The sequence below is a fragment of the Chinchilla lanigera genome, unplaced genomic scaffold (genome assembly GCF_000276665.1).
Source record: "Chinchilla lanigera isolate Chin_1 unplaced genomic scaffold, ChiLan1.0 scaffold00023, whole genome shotgun sequence".
In the NCBI taxonomy this organism is placed as follows: Eukaryota; Metazoa; Chordata; class Mammalia; order Rodentia; family Chinchillidae; genus Chinchilla; species Chinchilla lanigera.
The window spans coordinates 20,933,856-20,956,152 of record NW_004955424.1 but is presented as its reverse complement, the minus strand read 5'-3'; the positions used below and the strand labels follow the sequence as shown (position 1 = coordinate 20,956,152).

At 34.1% G+C, this 22,297-nt stretch overlaps 1 protein-coding gene across 12 annotated transcripts in view; it reads right to left on the bottom strand.

The window, feature by feature from the left end:
* Wdpcp (WD repeat containing planar cell polarity effector) overlaps nt 1-22,297 on the bottom strand; it is a 391,210-nt gene that overhangs the window by 158,649 nt on the left and 210,264 nt on the right. For 10 of the 12 annotated variants that reach the window (XM_013514679.1, XM_013514684.1, XM_005385718.2 and 7 more), the window contains one exon: nt 14,721-14,823. In XM_013514679.1, the coding sequence (XP_013370133.1) occupies nt 14,721-14,823 (103 nt within the window). Of the gene's footprint in view, nt 1-13,255; nt 13,564-14,720; nt 14,824-22,297 lie in introns of those variants that run through there. The other 2 variants (XM_013514683.1, XM_005385719.2) reach the window with 2 other exon arrangements.

Here is a 22,297-nt window from a genome sequence, read left to right as displayed (position 1 = left end):
TGTGGTGGTTAGGGAATGGGCATACACAAAGTGCTGGCAAGCATTAGGATGAAATGTAATTCTTGTGTCCTGATACAATACTGCTACAGTTACTCGGAATAATCTCTAGAAGTATCTACAAACACTGGATGTGCACATGCCCTATAAGATCCAGCAGTTCAAATCCTAAGTAACAGACCTAAAAAAAATAGTACATAAATTCATAAAGAACATATAGAATAATGTTTACATAGTGCCAAACTAGAAACAACCCAAACTTCCATTTGTGACAAAATGAATAAACAAAACTGGCAGATAATGGAATAATATACATAATAACATGGGTGAATTTCACAAATGTAATATTAAGTGAAATAAAATCACTCCACTGACCACAAAGACCTAAATAGTCATCACTGCACCTCTTACAGTATATATACATTTATGAGAGTACACCTATTTATACAGAAGGAAGCATAGTGGTCTTCCAAATTCAGGTAATATTGATTTATAGTGTGAAAAGGCAAGATTGTGTATCTTTTAGAGGTATGAGAAGATGGGACAAAGGAGCTCTTTGAGATGCTAAAATATTTCAGTTTCATGATCTGGATCCAGTTATAGGAGTATAGTCACTTAAGTCAAAATTCTTTGAGTTAAACACTTAAAATATGTATATTCCCACAAATTTATTTATACTTTAGCATTGTTTAATAAGTACTTATACATATTCCCATGATATAAACAAAATTTAGCCTTTCAAAGGAAATCTTGTGACCAGCTCATCCTCTCATATGCTTTGATGAAACCTCATGCTTTAGGAAGGGAGTTTGTTATGATATCTCAGTACACGTGGAGGCTTTAGAAAATAAAGGAAAAGTAGGTGAGGGGAAAAAAATTGTATCACTTGAATTGTCTGATCAACAAAGACATGTGTAACTTCTGTATCTGCTGGAACACACTAACCCACAGAAACCTAGAGATTCCTCCCATACCTCAATTGTCAAATATTTCTTTTTTTTTCCTAAGTAAAAGACCTTCCTAAGTGTTAAACATTTGAACTCAATTCTTTCAAAAGTGTCTTATTTTTTTCCTGTTGCTCAGAGAAAATACCCAATGCCCAAAGTTAAAGGGAGGAAAGGTTTATTTAGCTTACATTTTGTAGAGGTTTCAGTCTATAATCAGTTGGCTCCAAGGGAAGGGTGGCACATGGCAGAGGAGCAACAGTTCATGGCAGTGGAAAACAGTAAAAACAGAGGGAGAAGGTGGGAGAGGGAGAGGGACTACAGATTCTGTAAATCTTTAAAATGTTACCTATTTAAATCCTAATGGCATTGTTTTAAAAATTCTTGACCTAAGCCATCTTTGTGATGTTATACCATGTTACATAAACAGAAGAAACTCTGTAAAAACCTATCATGCATACCACCTGACATGATACAACTTGTCAGCTGTTTCTTTCTGCTTAAATGAATTAATTTCAAATATCTAGATTATTAGCTTAGAAAAAGTATAAATTTCTTAAAATGAAATATTCATCTCTATATTACTATACTACATAACATTTATGAGTACACTTTATTCTAGGTAAGGGAAGAGTTTTAAAAGAAATATTATCTTTCACATTTTATCTTCTCTTGTCTTTGGATGTGAATGTATGTGTACAAACTTGTTTTACTTCCTTCTTTGAAGAGTCTTACATGGAGTATGCTAACTCTCTAGTACAGATAATAAAGAAAAACTAATTAAAACTTAACAGAAAATTTATACAGGAAGTCTTTGTGGACCTTAACATACCATTTGTTGTGAAAGAGCATTATGAAGCTCTAAATGACCTAGAACAGCTCTGAAAACTTTGCTTACTGAAGCAATACAAGTGAGACGTTCAGAAAGGTAATTAGTAAATGAGGTAGAAGTTTTTTTCTGATTGTAGGAAAGTTATTCTATACACAATCAACTATACATTAATTATTTAACTACAGTAAGCAAATTTACTAAGCAATGCTTAATCTACTGTTGTATTTTACTATATAGCTTTAAATCAAAATAACCACCAAAGGAACAATTCAATTTTGGTTAGTTTTAGGGGAACTGCAGAAGTTTCCCATTTCATAAGTGATGGATCTATTTAGCTCAAGATCTACAGTAAAAGTGTTAAATTCCATATTCCTTCTATAACCCATCAGTTTATCACACAGATACTGTACAGACTGGATAAGATGTTGCTCAAAGTTACTTTTCTGTACTATGCTATCCAAGTGGTATAAACGAACACTCAGTTTTGTCATTGTTACAGTAAACAGAAAGTTTTTTTCTCTTTAATACTAAAATTTAAAAAAATCAAACTGTACTAATCAGTAAGAAGCAGTGTTATGCCATAGGGGAAATAGCAGTGGACTTGCAATTTAAACAAGCAGAATGGCAAACTGAATGCCAGAGTATGTCATTCTTAGTCATGGTTTTAAACTCTACCTGTGACACTGAGTCTATGTCCTCAATGGTATGTGGGAAAACTAATAAACTCATATGGTTGTTGTACTGTAAAATATGACAGTAACTACAGCACTTAGCATTATCTCTAGCAAATAATATGTGGTAGATAATAGTTATTTCCAGTGAAATGGATTCCTTTATTGCTTACCCTGACAACATTCCAGTTTTAGATTTGGCATAGTATAGGAATTAAGAACATGGGCTTTCAGGTTGAAAAAAAGGACCTATGTATAACAGTCTTTCTGCATCATACTTTGTATTCTTCATCTGTAAAATAGTTATGTTGTGAAATTGAGACCATTAAATAGAGTAAAGCCTCAATAATGTTGAACATATTTCCAGTATATAGTAAGCACTTGATAAATGGTGGCAAAAAATCATAAGACTTAGATTAGGGGTCTAATTCTTGCACTGATCACTTCATTCACTTTGAGCAGGTCACTTAGCCTTACAGAGTGAGTTTTTATCCAAAAAGTCCATTTAAGAGAACCTGTCCCGTTTATGTTTTAGTGCTATGGAGATAATAAGATGATACAGATAAATATTTTGAGAACTGTAGTGCCCCTGAAAGTATTTTTGTTATTCTGATGGTAGTTTAGAGATTAAATACATAAAAATGGCCTTTAATATATATTTTATGTACTCAAAAAAGCTGTACTTGACTTTTGAGCTTTGTAGAACACACAGGGGTAAACATTAAAGAAGTGAAATATTTCTCTGTTGAGATTAGTTTATTATGGTGCTCAGAAGCAGAAAAGTTAATTAATAGGAATATTCTGTTCATCACTCAGGAATAGGATTGACACTTGAATATACGTATACCATATTACAGAATGTATGACAAGTGTAGTAAAGGTTTCTGTTGAGCAGAGAGGTCTTCTTTGACCTCAGAATTCACTTCTAACACACATGACATGTTATCAGATTAATGACTATGTATCAAGGCCTTTAAAGATGAAAACACTTTGTAAATGTTTAGTATTTATTGCTACTAACACCTAACATGGTTAAAATTCTTCAAAATGCAGCTAATTAACTGCTAAAAACATGACATGTCTGAAAAGGTAGCTACTATAACACCATGTGTATAATTTTATAATTACAGCAATAACTAGAATTTCTGCTGGTGGTACAGCTCAGCAGCACAGCACCTGCCTGGAAAGTGCAAGGCCGAGTTTGATTCCCGGTACCAAAAACAAAACAAAAACAAACAAAAAAAGAATTTCTATTATTAAATAGTTATAAGTATTAACCCATAATTCTTCAAACATTTATTGCCTCAGAAAATGAAAGTACTGAAAAATGAAATAATTAATTTGATTCTACACTTCAAGCCATCTACATAAAAAGGCCTAAACTTCTGGGAAGTTCCTGAATTACTTATGTTGTAGAGCTGTGCTGTGAAATGGTAACCACTACTACCTGTGGCTATTATTGAATCTTGAAACATAGCTTTCTTAGTCACTTTCTCATTGCTAGGACATAATACCTAACACCTTCAACTTTAAAAGAGGTTTATTTTGGCTCACGTTTTTTTCTGTCTTGGTTGGCTCCAAGACAGAAATGACATGGTACAAGTGTGAGAGAGGAAAGCTGCTCATATCATGGTGGCCAGGAAGCAGAGACTAAGGGGAGAAGCCATGGAGGGAAACTTCATACCCTTCCAGATTTTATGCCCAGAAACCCACCTCCACCCAGGAACCTGCCTCCAACACCACACTGAGCTGCTGGACCCACCAGCAGATGAATTCACCAATGAGCATAACACCCCTGCATGATACAATCATCTTCCAAACACTTAAGGCCTTTGGGAGACACTCCAGATCTAAACCATAACAATAATAGTTTGACTGGGGAACTGTCTTTTAAATTTTTATTTATTTTTAATTAATTTAAATTTTAAAAACTAATATTCAATTTAGTAATTGTAAAAGTTTAAAGAATGGGGTATCAGAAACTATAAAACTATTTTAACTAAAATTTTATGAAATCTAAAGTTTTATTTTCTTGCAGTATTGCCAAATGAACCTCATTGCATGCTAGAGAAGTGCTCTAGCCCTGAATTACATCCTCAGCCATTTTTATTTTATTTTGAGGTAGGGCCTTGCTCAGTTGCCCAGGCTGTCCTTGAACTTTCAGTCCTCTTACCTTCGCCTTCCCTGTAGCTGGAATTACAGGCATGGACCACTAACCCACATCTAATTTGAGTTGTACTCTAAGGTGTAGTAGGTAGTGTAGTTTTGTGACTTCCATTAATTTCTTGGACAACATGGCTGTATAGGTTTAAAGATACATAACAAATTGTACAGAACATAGATATTATTCCTTTTTTATCCTCTAATTAAGCCTCAAGAAGTTACAGAATATGTGCATATGCAAAAATTCAGTTCTGGTGATTTTATAATCAGGCAGAATTATAGGTCTTTTTTTATATACATGGCCTGAGATTACCTTGGTGATACGCTATTTTTTTTTTTTTTTTATTTTAAGGATAAAAGGAGGGAAACATTAACAGACATACAACATTTTACAACATATCACAAGCACAATACAGACAATACAGAGTTACAAACAAAGTGGTAGGGAATTAACAATGGTGGTTGTATTACATATTGATATCTTCAAAGTGGCTTCTCATGAAAACAGATATAGACATGCAATACTGGTCAACCAAAGACTCATTGACAGTTTCTTTCAGCATAGAAACAGCAGATAGAAGAACAACCATGTTATCTATCCTGTATATACATACATACAAAATTTCTCCTTCTTTCCCTTCTCTTTTCCCACATCCCAGAAGCCCTTTACTCTTCGGTGGTTTCCTATCATTTCACAGTGTCTATCATACCTCCGAGTGTGATACGCTATTAAGCAGTTAACAACAAAACAAAACCAAAATGTGTAGAATTTTCCCGTTTTCATAATGTAAACACTATTACCATGCCTGGTTTTGAGCTATCAGTGTGATGTCATTGAACTTGGGAGTTGGGAAGAGATACACACAGTTGGCTTAGGGGTACAGGAGCTGGTCTCAGTGCAACACTGGAATACGCCTGACATCCGCATTTCTATTGTTTGAAAGGCTTGTGTAGTGGGGACTGAAATACATCAGCCTTAAACCAAATTTTGCCCTACAGCAAAAAGAATTTCAGGATGATTAGATCTATGAGAGTTTACTTTCCTTAAGCTTTCAGAATCTAAGTAATTATAAAAAACTGATTCTTCCCCAAATGCCCTTGAGAATATAATTTATGGTTATAAAAACCTGTTTTGTAAACTATAAAATGGTAAAAACAAATGTATTGACTTTGATAAAGCAAATAAAGTAATGCCTCAGTTCACAAATGCTTCTGTTTGCACACAATTTCATTCTCAAATAAAAGCTTTCAACAAGATTTTGCTTCCATTCACAAACTCCACACTGGGTGACAAATATAACTGCAGCCATCATCTCCATGCAGACACAAATGTGGCCATCTTCCCCCATCATAAAATGAATTAAGTTCATTAACTGAGGTACCACTATATGTGATTTTAATTTTAGAATTTCATAGGTCAATTATATAACAAAAATAATGATTTTAGATTCCCTGAGGATGTGGGAAGGGCATAAGAAGATTAACTTCAGAACTCTGATATAAATTCTGCAATATTGAGAACTTTATATAGTCAAAATATCTGTAAGAAGTTCAGACTCAGCTCTAAAGTTCAATAATTTTATGACTTTTGTTAGTTAATACATACAAAACCACTGTTTATGTAGAAAATTTTTTCAGTATCACCTTTTTTGCTTGGATACCTACATGTTACATTTTTTTAGATTAGATTAGACTGAAAATACATATTTTGAATAAAGTTTGTAAGGAAGCCCTCTAAGAAAGTACAAGCTTTTCTCCATTTTTGGTTTGGGATTATACTGTTTTATTAGTTGAATATGAATAAATGATTTTTTTCAGAGTTATATGTCAACTAGAATTTTATTGCCTTCATTTGATTTCTATCCTGTGATATAGAATCATATGAATAAAATTTTAGTGCTGGAAAAAACCCCCTCAGACATTTCTAATACTTTCTTTTTATAAATGAGCAAACTGAGACTTTTTTAAATGTCATGGCTAATTTAACCAAGACTAGAACTCAATTCTTGACTACTATCTTAGTATTTTTATAGTTTATACCATATTACTGCATGAATTTGTCAATGCATACTTTGGGATAATTGGTAGAAGATACTTGTTATATTCCAGACAAGCCACATTGACATACATTCCATTTAGTTTAGTTTAATGCTTTCATTAGTTATCCTTAATATTATATACCAATTCTCAAGCAAAATTCTTTCATTATTTACTTGTAGAAAATTTAAATATCAGTTATTCTGTCCTGAATCAACAAATTTACTAGCATAATTTATGACTAGGTGAGTACCAACAAGTTGACACCTTGTTTCAGAATATAGTTTCTGATACTTACATATCAGAACTCAAAAGTGTGTTAAATAATACTTAAATGATGGAACAGATGCTGCTGAAAATAAATATCTAACTTAGAGACTGTCAATGCTTATGTTAATTAAGAATTTGTATTATCTAATATGTCACACTCCATGATTGAACAAGATGATGCCACCACACACATACAAAAAAGAACAAAGGTTTGATAATCATGGCACTCCTAGGAGCTTCACTGAAAACTGTACATCCCTTTTAAGTTACAGAAGTAACATGGGCTTGGCTAGACCTCTATAGCCAAGTGAACCGTTAGTCTTTGATGTGCTTATAATTATGAGCAGTGTAGAATTCTGTCTTTATGCAGAGATGCCCAGAGGTAGCAAGGTAGAGATAAAAACTGACATAATGCCTTAATAAAGGAAGATAGGTGAAGTGGAGCCAAAAATAGGTTGGCAGGAATATAGCTCCTAAGTCACAGGAAACATAATGTAACCTCTGAAGCACAGTATGGAAGTTTAAAAGCTACAATTTATAAAGTTTGCAGAATTAAAAACTTCTTCTGAAGTTTAATTTTAGGAGACTTGTAGGCATAAGAGCAAATTGCTACCTTCATTCAGGTATCATCTACTGAATATAGTTTTTATATAGTTAATGGTACCATGATTTTATAGTAAAACCAAAAAAAATTTTAGGAAGAAGAAAACTTATGAAAATTTAAGCTTTTGAATGATTTTTTAAAGATAAGGAACTATAATGATGACCTACCATTGGGTAAAGGGAAGGCAATGATTCTTATTTTATTAACTATAAGGTGTAAAAAAGAGGAACTAAATACATTAACTTTATCAGTTATCTCTGCCTGTACATTGTATTCTCTGAAGTTCTCCATTACAGACAAATATCTATAATGCCAGAATTTTAAAATATATTTTTAAAAGGAGATGGCAACTTATAAGGCCTACAGCTTTTTCATAGCATAGTATCTGAAAGATCATATATAATAAGTATATTTGAAAATATAATAAATTTGGAAGAATTTCATGATATGCAAATGTATAGACAGCCACATTAAGTGCAGCTGAGATGGCTTTTATATTTTCATTTCTCTGCTTATAAGGATTATATAAAAGAAGTTGTTTTCCTTTTTCTAAAATATTATTTCTCAGATCTCCCTGTAACAGATGAACTACTAGCTATGCCCCCAAATGGCTTTGGTGCAATAACAGATTTTTGCTGGGTGCATTATCACTACATTAAAGATATTTTCCAAAATTTCTTATAGTTAGTATAGCTTTGTGACCAAGTTCTTTCAGTGGGATATGAGCAGAAGAGATGTATAACAACTCCTAGGTTGTATCCTGCACAAGAGTTTGCCCTCCTCTTTTTCCTTCCTTCCTTTAGACTAAGAATCACACCTTCAGTGATGTAGAGAAAGGTTATACCCAGAGATCACAAAGGAACATACTAGAAGGATCCTTATAACCTAACAACTAGCATGCTTTGTTAGTCCTGGAACACATCTTAGGATTATCAAAAGAGAGATATTTGTAAAATTAATGTGTTTATATAAATACATATGAGGTATGATAAAAACACGGTGAATATTTAAATTTTAAAGAATTTATTATAATAAAAGACACATTGCCATTAATCCCGCTCAAAATTCCTCCTCACTTTAAACGTTTATCTCATCATTACTGCCACTTTTTGAAGCAGTTCTGGAAGTCCTCTTTCTTGAGTGTCTTTAGTTGCACTGTTGAAGCTGCCTTGATGTCAAAACATTTACCTGTCATGGTCATCTGACTTTGGGGAAAAACCAGATGCCACATGGTGCCAGATCCAGTGAATAAAGTGGATGAGGCACACTATGTTTTTATGAGTTTGCCTTTCCACTGAGTGGTACTTGGGAGCACAATCACCATATATATATATTTTTTATCATATCTTCTAAAGATGCCCATGGAAGGACTTCCAGAACTTCTTCAGGAAGTTGCAAGAACAATGGGATAGTATGTTTGAAGTGAAGGGAAGTATTTGGAGAGAAATTAATGGCAATGTGTCTTTTAGTGTAATGAAGTATGTAAATAATCACTGTATATTTTGATAATCCTGTGTGTGAGTGCTAAATTAAATCCTTTTTTTATTCTGTTTTATGGTCTCTTGTTTTATGGCAGTCTGTAATAGTTTATAACTAACACATCATTGGCATTATAGCACTGCTGGTACATCACCAGTGAAGCTCATGTAGCCTTGGCCAAGGATGAAAATGCAAGAGGATAGACTTTATAGCTTGTACTGCACTAGAGACTGATATCAATTTTACTTCCTATGCTTAAACCGGAAATGAAATGACTCTATTATAAAAATATATTCTTCTTTAAATGAAAATCTTAGCTGGGCATGTTGATGGTCACCTGTATCCCAAGCAACTTCAAAGACTGAGGTGGAAGGATTATGAATAGGAAAATCTCATTGGATGTCCTTTCTTACAACTTTTCTGCCACTTTAAAAGACTTATTAAATTCCATATTTAATAAAGAATTCTGAAATTTAAACATGTAGGAATTAAATTAAGGTATAATAAAGAAGAAACAAAGTTTATATTTCATAATAGTATACCTTACCACTCAAGAATGTTTATTACTAAAAATACATACTATATAAAGGCACTATTAATAGCTAACCATTATTGTTTACCAGTTACTATGCAAAGAATAAATTAAGTTAATCCCATAATAATCCATAATACAGGTACTAATGTATCACTTCCATTTAAGGATGAAGAAAGTGAGGCACAGGAAAGGTAAGTTACTTGCCCTTGGTCTTGCAACTGTTAGTAATAAGTCTGCTGCCAAAGTCTATCCTCAGAATTTTTGTCACAGAACAGCTAGAAGCCTCCAACCCCAGCTATTTTGTAAACCTTTAAAAGAACATTTATGAAATTTAACATGACATAATGTACAAATTACCTACAAATTAGGTTATTAGAGAAAAGAAAAACTGAAATAACCAAGTAGCTTACAAATCACCAAGCAGCCAGGTGTGGTGGTGCATGGCTATAATCCCAGCACTTGGGAGGTTCAGGCAAGAGGATCACCTTGAGTTCAAGGTCAGCCTGGGCTACATAAACAAGCTCAAGGCCACCATGAACCACATAATGAAACCCTGTCTCAAAAAGACAAACAAACAAACAAAAACAAACAAACATCACCAAGCACTCAATTTAGGTCAACAAAATTTGTACCGCCTTAACCTACATACTGATTATACCATAATAGAAATACTAACTTTTAGCCAGGTGTGATGGCACATGCGTGTAATCTCAGCACTCAGGAGGCTGTGGCAGGAGGAGGCTGAGGCAGGAGGATCACTGTGAATTCAAGAGTAGCCTTGGCTACATAAGCAAGTTCAAGGCCAGCCTGCACTACATAGCGAGACCTTGTCTCAAAAAAAAAAAAGTCAGCCTTTGCCTTTGGCTTACGGTATTTGTGTCTTTTTCAAAATGATTTTACACCCATAATCTCACTGCATGCATTTTTTTTAACCTGAGCTCTACCTCTTTTATTTATTAAGCAATACAATAAAAATTTGCATTTAGTACTGACACGCAAGCGAGAAATAGAATAGTCTATTTTAAATATCTTACTGCTGTACCAATTATTTACAAAGCTTAATTTTATAGGCATTAAACATATACATGTTACATCAAACTTGATTACAAATTTTCCCCTTATCAAGATTTATAAAAGTTAGCATGTTTGACAAGTATACACTTTATAGACTATATCCTGCATAAATGGGCAATATTTAAAAAAAAACAGGGCTGCCAAAATGGGAAACAAATAATTAAAAACTTAGACAACTAAATATAAATGTATATACCTTGCATACATAATAGCGTATGTAATTTATTTCACATATTACATTAAAAACAGAAATTTGCCAGAATCCATTCAAATAGAAAAAATAAAATTGTAGTATATTCATATATTGGAATACTGTTACACAAAATACTGTTACACAACAATAAGAATGAAAGAGTTAAACACAGGCTGGAGGTATAGCTTAGTGGTACAGCATATTCTTAGCATAAGCAAGCTTGATCCCCAGCACCAAAAATAAAAGGAAAAAAAAAAAGAATTACAACTACCTGCAACAATATGAAAGATTTTCACAGTCATTGTATTGATGAACTCAATTCTTATCATTATATTATCAAAAGCTTGAAATAAAGTGTTACAAAGTCTGGATAGGTAAGATGGGGGTATAGTATTTTGAAGGGGATACAAAAGGACTTCTGGGGTCCTGGTAATATACATTACTTGGCTTAGATACTGGCTACCACATGTGTTGCCTTTGTGGATGGAAGTTCACTGGGTCATATCTTTATGATTTGTGCATTTTTAAGTATGTATGTTATAATTTAACAAAAAGTTTTTTTAAAAAATTACCAAATTATTTAGATTATCTTTCAGCTTTTCCTTTGGCAACACTTGCTTTTAACTGTGTTGACAGCTACTATATGTAGTACCTTTTTTTAACAGATTCTCCCATGTAGACTGAACTAAAGTATTCTTGATATCCAGTTTAGCCTTTGCTTGCATCAAAGAGCACCTTTGAAAGCCAAAAATTTAATCACTTTCTGCTTTGGGAAAAGTTTGAGAGGACAGTGAATTAAATTGATGGAATATGAGAAAAATTAGCATTCCCCAGATGATATGGGGTGTAATGAAAAAGAGAGCATAGGCTATGATGAGGAAATTAGAGGTTGTTCCCTAAACTCCATTTGGAATCATGGCTGAGAGTCACCCAGTCTTCTAGAACAAAAGTGGAGTAAATATTGTATTCATTTAAGTTCATCTGTTTTTAGCTATTGATATTACTGAGTGATATCTTTATCAAGGGACAAGAATTTGGGTCATAGCCTTAGAAAAGGGGAGTCACAGGGTTTCAGGAAAAACATATTTGCCAAAAATGAGACAGAGCTCAAAGGAGGAACGTAGAGCTTTCTGGCTAGGAATCATCACTTGGCCACAGTAACCTGCCCTAGAGGGGCGCAAGACTTCTTCATTTTTCTGAAGTTTCATGGTAATTTCTTCACATTTCCTTTCTCCCTTAGTACCTTTAAATAGCTTTAAAATTCAAAGATAGATTTCATTATATTTGATATCCTGATGGAAAAGGCAAGCAGGGACAACTAAGGAAAATTCCTAGAAAGTTATGTGGAATTAACCGCTTGCTGTGTTTTCCTAAGTGATTAAAAAGAGAGGAATGGAGTCTTTTTTTTTTAAGTCCCCATTATATAATATCACAATTCCTATTAACATGGTTTCATCATTTACTTAACAGTAACTTCTCATTACAAATATAAATTGTACCTGCAACATAGAGTTGTTATGAGGATAAAATTAGTTGATATCTGTAATTTAAAAGTGTCTGTCCCACAGTGAACATTTAGTAAATACTAGATATTAATATTGTTATTGAGGCACATCATAGTCTTAGTAACAAGGTGGTGGATTGACAACTGGTGCTCAACTTATAACTTCCAGCTGAACTGAGTAAGTGTGGTGCTGGGTGTGGGAGGCCCACCTGGGGACTGTTGCCAGCAGCATAAGAGGCAGAACTGGAGAAGTTAGGCTGTTGGGAACCGAGGAAGGCTGTTGGGAGCTGGTAGAAGCTGTTGGGAGCCTGCTGGAAGTGGAGAGAAGCTGTAAAGAGCTGTTGGTTTTCTTGGAGGAGCCTGCCATGCTGGCTTTCCTGAGGAACTTGGCTGTTTTCATCCTCCAAGGAGCTCCAGACCTTGTTGTTTCTGAGAATGGCTTCCGTTCACTTTGGGGGAGCTCTAGTCCTCACTCTGAGCATCGCTTTCTGGCTCCAAAGGGGAAGATGGTACACTGTGCAGTCTCCTGGAGAGGCTTGTCACGTTGGCTTTCCTGATGGGAACCTGGCTGTCCTGATCATTGGAAAAGCTCAGGACCACACTGTTGTGGAGGATGGCTGTGGTACTTTTCGGGGGGAGCTCTGGTTCTTATTTTGAGCATCGCTTCCTGGCTCCAATGCACATCCCTCAGCCTGCTAGCACAGATTGTTCATCCCGCTGGCACAGACTTTCTAGCTTCCACCACTGACCTTTGGGCCTTCCCAGTGCAGATCCATGAGATATTGTAATGGGCTCTAGGCCTCTAGCTGGGCTCATGGGAGGCATTGTTATGGGCTCTAGGTCTTCAGATGAACTCATGCAGGACATTATCATGGAATCCAGGCCCTCAGCTGGATTCTTTGGTCTTTAGCATGTGGACAAATTTTCTGCACTCTCTTGTATATGATTCTTTGGGTGACTATTATAAATAATCTTATAAAATACATGTCCTGTATTATATTGTTCCCCTTGTAATAAGCCCCAAATCACAACAAACAAGAAACAGTATAGTGACAGGCCAAGTAAAGGTATTCTAATGGGTTCCATATGCAACTTTCTAAGGGTGGGGAAGAAGAATGGAATTCTGTTACTGATAATAACTGTCAATCTGATATTTAGGTTTAGGTTTATCCTAGTAATATGGCTTTGAGTCCCTTTTGAAATCATCTTGAAAACTGTAACCTATGATGTGATGTCAGAGAAGCCAGTTAGTCCCTTTGGCTGTAAACGACATCACAAAGACAAAGCATAAAATGACCTATCAGTGGAGAAGTTCACTATAATATTTTTAAGCTCTTACAATATGGGAATTTTATCAACCCATTTATGCTGAAGATTGCAATTTTTAAAATTTTTGCACAAATTTCATATATGTTACATAGAAATTCAAGTAACAAGAATTTGAAAAGAAAAAAAATTATTATGTTCCATTGTTATGTGCATTCCAAAAGTGGAACACTAAGCATAAAGGGATTAAAACCTCTTGTTTTATAGGAATCCACAGAGAAATGAAATGAATTCTATTATAATCTTGAGGACTGTTTATATAATCTAGGAGTAAGAGATGCCAGAAAGGAGAGAAATTGTGATGTTCAAGTCTTAATACTGCCAGATTTAGTGACAGTAGATAAACTGAGTTTAGAAAAAAAAAAGTTCTGCTGGACTGTGGTGGTGCACACCTATAACCCTAGCTACTTGTGAGGCTGAGGTAGAAGGATTACAAATTCAGGCTGGCCCAGGCAATTTTTTGAGATCTTGCCTAAAAAACCAGAAAGAGCTGGGGATGTAATTTAGTAGTAGAGTGCCCCTCGATTTAATCTTCAGTACCAAAAAGGGAAAAGAAGTTAATGTTTACAGTATATTTTAAAATTTTTATTTTTCTATATTGTAAAGTTTAAATGGATCTTTAGACTCAAACTTGGCTTCTGATATATTTTTTGGAATACTAAACTGTAAAAGTTAGCAGTTTCTAAACAAAAAAAATCATCCATCAAACCTGAAATCCCATGTGAACTACTCTGATACAGGAGAAAATTCTTTTAAGATATGACATGTATGTATAAATAAGGGGTTATACAAATTTCTATGTTGGTTAATAATACACTGACGATAAAACTCTTTTCCCTAAAATCTTATCAAAAGAGCAATATCTTTTTACTTTTTGTTAATAGTGACTATAGTAATCACTGATTATTAATTTTCACATAGTTATACTGTGTTTATCAATATTATGCTATTTTCAAATTTAATAATTCTTCGTAAAGGATACTTTCTTTACAAAGAATGTAATTCAGATTAATCAACCATAGGCTACAAACATAAATAGAAATGAAAATAAATATTGGTTAAAACAAAAAGCACTTAAAAAAAAGCATTACCAACTCCAGAGGTTACTGATTCTTCATCAATGTCACTCGCTTTTTTCCTTGCCACTTCGGCTAGTGCCAATTCACCCTTATCTAGGGCAAGGTAATGGATATCCTTGGGGAATAAAGCAAAATAAAAATTAACCCAAAATAAATGTTAGTCAAGTTACAAAGGAGATTTTGAAAGGAAGAAACTTACAGTTCAGATTAGAAAATGGACATGGCCCAATGACTATTCTTTTTTGTATTTTTAAATTTTCAGTTTTCTTTCCCAGTACAAATAAATTTTTCTTAACTAGAGACCAGAACTATAACTAAAGGCAGTTAAATAAATTATTTTACCCCTTAAAATAAAAAACACATTTTAATAAATGACATCCTCAGTTTTATCAGGGAATAAAAACCTTAATTATTATTTTATTTGGTGATGATTTAATATTTGAGGATCCTCTTCACTATTTTTTTTATTTTTTATTTTTTTATTTTTTTTGTATCAGGGTCTTGCTGAGTTGTCCAGGCTGATCTTGAACTCCTGGGTTCAGTGCCTTGATTCTCCTGCCTCAGCTACCTGAGCATGCACCAGTGTATATGATGCTGAGGGTACTTCTTCAAAATTCAATTGTATGTGGTACTATGTTAAAGTAAAAAGCACTATACAAGTAGTATTACACAAAATGCTTTTTATTTTTATGTATCTGGAACATATTTGTTAATTTTATCAATAATGCTAGTATTTTAAACTCACGCAGTTAATAAATAATTAGTACCTGATAAGTATTGGGCACTGTTCTGAATATACTCACCAAATACAAGTCTCAAGAGTTCAGTCCAGTGGAGACAGACTATTATAAACCAATACTTAATTATATAAAGGTGTGATTGATCTAATGGCAGGTATTTGTAAAGGCTGGAGCCAAAGAGGAGGAACTTGTGCTTGGTCTGAGCCTTGAGGGATGAGTGAGAATTAGACTAACAGGTGAAAAGGACAAAGGCAACACAGAATGACTGGTATCTGGCACATATACACAGAGAAGTTTGAGAAACCTTCCATAGCTTTGTCAGGCAACAGTAGGTCTTTTGAATGGAAGGAGTTTTGGATATGAGGGATAAGACAGTGGAATAATACTGACTAAGGAGGTACAGTCATTTAAAAAGGGCTTAAAATCTTTGTGATCTGCAGAATGATTATTGAAATGAAAATTTCACTGTGATAAAAATGAAAAAAATATCAAAAGTTAGTTTACAATGAAGAAATAAATTTAAGTGGCTTATAATAAGAAAAAGATGTTTAGGGGCTGGGGATTTAGCTCAGTGGCAAAGTGCCTGCCTGGCAAGTGCAAGGTCGTGAGTTCGGTTCCTGGTACCGGAGAAAATCCAAAAACAAAAACAAAAACAAAAACAAACAAACAAAAAAGATGTTTCACCTTGTTATTCAAATATGTATAAATTGAAAAATGTCATTTTTAATTTTGGGAACACAGTGTGACAACTCAACACATGTATACAGTGTGTAATGATTATAGTACATAACACAGAGTATGTAAGGACAATTCCCATTCAAATTGGTTGTTTTTAAAAGCTCTTTGGTTAAATAAATGTTTATGGGTTACAAAACTTTGGGCAAACAGCAAATTTACTGGGAAAATTACTGGTTAAAACTTGTTTTAAAATTTATTTTAAAAGTAAAAGAAGGAAAATATATTAACAGACAGACATCCACTTACAAAATAGCTTAAGAACAATACAAACAATACAGAGCTGCAGGCAAAGTGGTAGGAAATTAACAATGGTTTTTGTATTACATATTGATATCTTCAAAGTGGTTTCTCAGGAAAACAAATAGAGACATGCAATATTGATCAAACAAGTAATCATTAACTGTTACTTTCAGTAAAGCAATAGAAGACAGTCGTACAACTATGTTAGCTATCCTGTATATACACACATAAATAATTTCGCCTTCTTTCCCTGCTCTTTTTCCACACCCCAGTTGCCCTGTACTTTTGAGCATTTTCCTTTCGTTTCACAATGTCTGTCGTACCTCCTAGTTTTTATTCACTCTTTCAGGTTCTTACACTATCAGACAATGGTTAAAACTTTATAAAGCAGGGGTCTACAAGCTATGATCAATGGGTAATATCTGAAATATGTTTGCACAGTCTTCAAGAATAATTTTCTATGTTTCTAAATGGCTGGAAGAACTGCACTCAACTACTGCTTTCTGAATGGCGTTCACTGCATACTTGAAAACGTCTCAAGCTAAAATTACAAGGTAAAACAGTGCTTTCATGTGAGACTTATATGTGAAACACTGTGATAAAGTCATTTCAGTGAGAGCTAACATTGTTTGAATTGCAAGTAACGTCAGGCCTGCACTGTCAAAAGTTAAAAAAAAAAGTGGTATTTCCATTCCTACACAAATTCCTCACAATATATTTTCTAATTTCAAACTATGGCAGTACTTTTCAGACCTCTATGCATGTGCAAAGGAAATTTCCATATTCCAAAATCCATTAAACTGCAATTGAGGAACTTTAATTGGAAGTGATTTGCAATGTAATGACATGCTAAAAGGCATTCTAGCCTTTTAGTTAATAGAATTCTAAAAATGCCTTCCAATCTGTGAATATGCTCAAATAAAACCATATGCTCATGGATTGATATCAGTGTTTGGCAGTACCTATGTACTGTATGTGGAAAGACATTTGCAAAGGTGAAATATGGAAAATCTCATTGTAGATGAGCATTAACAATCAACATGTAATGCAATAGATTTGGATGACAGGGAACACTAATGTTATGTCTCCCAAAAGAATTCAATTCATTTTTGTAGGCAAAAAATTGTATCAATGTGCTCAATTTTATCATATTTTTATTTCATCAATAAAGATTTATGGAAATCTGTTTTCTCTCGTTATATATGTACCTACATAATAATCTCAGTTTTGTCTCTTGGCCCATAAGCCTATAATATTTGTTGGCCCTTTACAAAGAAAGTTTGCTGGGCCCATATTTAACAATATATCAGAGTTTAAACTTCATATATTCTTTTGGAAAAATCTTCCTAAGAAAATGATAGATAATGTATGTAGAAGATTAGGGCTTAAAGCATTGCTTACAAGAATGAAAAGCTTGGCTGGGTGTGGTGGTGCATGACTATAATCGTAACACTGGGAGGCTGAGGCAGGAGGATTGCCATGGGTTTGAGGCCAGGTTAGGCTACACAGTGAGTTCAAGGCCAGCCTGAAAATACACCGTGAGACCCTGTCTCAAAAAAAAAAAAAAAAAAAGAAAAGCTAGAAGCAACTTAAATATATATCAAATAAAACAATCTTGTGGCTTTCTGCTTTTAGTTCAGGTGATATGGTACTTTCATAACAGATGCTTATATTCCTTAAAGAAATTATTAATAAAAAACATAATTTGCTAATATTTCAGGTCAATTTACTAATATTTAAGATCTTTGCATCTACACATTAAATATACTATGTGATTTTTTTTTTTTTTAACTTCGACTGCCCTTATTTGGAATCAAGGTTCTCTAGCCTTATAAGTGTGGCTTTTTCTGTTTTCTGTTACTTAGTGAAATATATATCGGCTTCTTCATTGAAACTAAGCAAAAGACATGAAATACACCTCAAAAGAAATTATCAACCTTTGTTGAAGGATATAAATTAACACTTGATTAAAATACAGACATCGACCCTGTCTTACTTTTCTCGTTGCTGAGACACAATACCTGACACCCAAAATTAAAGGAGGAAAGATTTACTTCAGTTCACAGTTTACAGAGGTTTCAGTCCATCGTCAGCTAGCTCCAAGGCAGGGTGGAATGGCAGAGGGGCATCACAGAGTAGAAATAGTCCATGGGAAGCAGGCAGGAGACAGTGAAGCAGCGAGCAGCAGCAACAAAACAGCAAAAGCAGCAGCAGCCAACCTGCCTCTCCCTTGTATCCCATCCACACTTCCAACCTTTGGGAGCCTTCCCATTATACACACCCAGAATTATGTTAAACTCATCAGTAAATGAATTTAATAATCACACACATTTAATCCCAGCAACGCACAACCTAGGTCACCTACCTCTAAAAAGCCCCACCTCGGATGGCATGAAGCTTGCGGGGAGATCTACATACCATCCATAACAGACCTGCTATGGCCAGGAAGACTGCATTAAAAAAATATCAGTTCTAGCCCCCAAATAATCTGTATAACTCAGTGGAACTTTAACCAAAACCCTTTCAGTATTTCTCATGGAACTTGGGAGTCTGGTCTTAAAATTCATCTCAAAACAAATGGTAAAGAATATCCAAGATTTACTCTAGTTAATATTAAGACTATATAGCACTGGTATACAAGGATAAAGCAAAGGAAAAAATATCCATATATGCATGGTTTTACTTCTGGGTCTTACTGTAAACATTTTGTTTAGTGGTGTTGTGAGGGTTGGTTATAAAACCACCACTTGCATCCCACAAATTATTTCTGGAATAAATTACGTCTTACTTTCTTATTCTCCATGAATGCGTGATTTCTCCCCTTTATTTTTAAAAATTGTTACAGGGAGTTGGGGTTAATTTGAAGAGGATAAACCTCAGCAGTTCTTAAATGGATTCTATTACTCCCATGAAGGTTTTTATTTTTTACTTTCTTTTTGGAAACATTCTATACAATCTTTACATGATGATCATTTAGAAGATTCCTCACTTTTCATTTATCTGAACGAGGCATCAGCAACATGCAGTAGAGAATAATCATAATTTCAAGCTTCTCAGTCTGACAGAGTTCATGAATATTTAGGACCATATCATTTGTTTTTTAACTTTTGGATCATTTTAGTTTTGGAAGCTAGTTTAAATTTTGGATTTATACAATAAAATGTGCTCATAGACCTCTGAGAAATGACTATATCTCAATAAGTCAAGACACTAAAAATCATGGATGTATATTTCGTTTGCAGGTTCTTTACCTGGGTAGATTAGCACATTCATGAAATAAAGACATGAAGTAAAGCTGATGGAGACTAAGGCTAAGTACTGTTAAGTCATATTACCTTAAAGAGACTGAAAGCAGGAAGCTACCATTATAGTCATATTCACCACAACTTCAAATTTAACTGATATTTATTAGTTAAAAAATCCTTCAATAAATAACTACATAGAATTTCTTGTTTTGTTTTGTTTGGAGATAGGGTCCTGCTGTGTAGTTTAGGCTGGTCTTGAACATATTATGTAGCCCAGACTGGCCTTGACTTTTTGGCAATCCTTCAGCTTCCTGAGTGTTGGGATTATAAGTCTGTGCACAAGACCTGGCCAATTATAGAATATTTATCATGTTCCAGATGTAGAGGTAAATATACCATAAAGCTAATGAAGGTTAAAATTTATTATTTTTTACTTATACCTAAACTTTTTTTTTATTTTAAAGGAAGTAGTAAATGCGGGGAAAAAAAAAGAACAATAGCAGCATACCAACATCACAAACATAAATGAAAGAAAGCAAGAACGTTAAAAGTGATGCAGGGTTTCAAAACAAAATGAAAGGAATTAACCATGGTTGTTATATTACATATTGCTATCTTCAACTGCGTTGCTCAGATTACCAGAAGAAAGGAAGATTGTTCAAGCAATTAAAGAGAATAAAAAATAGTTTTTAGATAAAACATTAGACATACTACAGAGTTTCACTAGACAAGATGGTAGGAATTCACCAAGGTTATTCCATTGCATATTTTTGTCTTCCAATCAGTTGCTCAGATTACCAGATATAAGCATGCAAAATTCGTCAGAACATAAAAAATTTTAAGCATTAACTGTTCCTTTCAATATACCATCATACATCAGCAGTGCAGTTATCCCAGCTATTCATGTATCTATATCTATATTATATCTAAATATTTTGCCTTCTTTCTTTCTTTTTTCTTCTTTCCCTCATCCCAGTCATTCTTTGCTTTGAGCAATTTCTTTCCTTTTCTTACCATCTACTGTACGTTTTGAGTTTTACTTATTCTTTCAGGTTCCTACACCAGGGAGACAATATGATGTTTATACATGTGGGTCCGATTTATTTCACTTATGAGTATGGTCTCTAGTTGCATTGATTTATCTACAAAAGCCTTGAGTTTATCTTCTTTCTTAGCTGAGTAATACTCCATTATATAAAAAAACCAGATCTTTTTTATCCATTCCTCAGTTGATGGGCCCTTGGGTTGTTTCCAAGATATAGCCTTGACAAATTGTGCTCCTATAAACATGGGTGCACATATATTGCTGCGGTATGATGCTTTTAGTTCTTCTGGAAAAATATCCAGAAGGGGAATAGCTGGGTTAAGTGGGACTTCCAATCCTACTTTTGTGAGGAATCTCCAAACTGATTTCCACGGTGGTTTCACCAATCTACACTCCCGCCAGCAGTGGAGTAGGGTTCCTTTCTCCCCACAGCCTCTCCAGTATTTGTTATTGGTTCATTTCTTGATGATAGCCATTCTTTCTGGGGTGAGATGGAATCTCAGTGTTATTTTAATTTGCATTTCTTGAAACATTTTTTCATGTATTTATTTGCCATTAGTATCTCTTCATTTGAGAAGTGTGCATTCATCTCAGATGCCCATTTTTGGATTGGGTCTTTGAATTTAAGGGGCCTGATTTTTTTTTTTTAATTCTTTCTATGTTCTAGATAGAAGTTCTTTGTCTGAGGGCAGTTGGCTAAAATTTTTTCCCAATTCATGGGTTTTCTTTTTACTCTCTTGGTGATTTCTTTAGATGTGCAAAAACCTTTCAGTAAGGTGAGATCCCAGTTGTTGATTCTTTGAAGATTTCCCCTGCGGTTTGGTTTCTGTTCATGAACTCTCTGCCTACCCCCATGTTTTCAAGATTTTTACCTACTTTCTCTTCCAATAAATTTAATGTTTCTCTTTTTAATATTTAGATATTTGATCCATTTTGACTTTGCTTTAGTGCATGGTGGAAGACATGGGTCTAGTTTCAGTCTTGGGCATATGGAAAGCCAGTTTTTCCAGCACATTTATTAAAGAGGCTATCTTTCTTCCAGTGAACATGTTTGGCCCCTTTGTCAAAGATAAGGTGACTGAGTGTATTTGTCGCTGTGTCTGTATCTTATAATTTGTTCCATTGATCTTCAGGTCTGTTTTTGTGCTAGTACCATGCTGATTTTCTCACAGTTGCTTTGTAATATAATTTCAAGTCAGGAATTTAATTCCTCCTGTCTTTCCTTTGTTTCCTAGGATTGCTTTTGCTATTCTAGGCCTCTTCTGATTCCAGATGAGTTCTAGGAATGTTTTCTTTAGACCTGTGAGGTATACTAATGGTATTTTAATTGGGATTGCATTGAATCTGTACAACAATTTTGGGAGTATGGTCATTTTCACAAGGTTAGTTCTTCCTATGCATGAGCAAGGAATATCTTTCCATTTTCTGATAACCTCTTCTATTTCTTTTTTTCAGAGCACTATAGTTTCCACTGTAAAGATCTTCTACTTCTTTTGTTAGATTGATTCCTAAGTATTTAATCTTTTTAGATGCTATTGTAAAAGGTATGGTTTCCGTAATTTCTCTCTCAGTCTGTTTGTT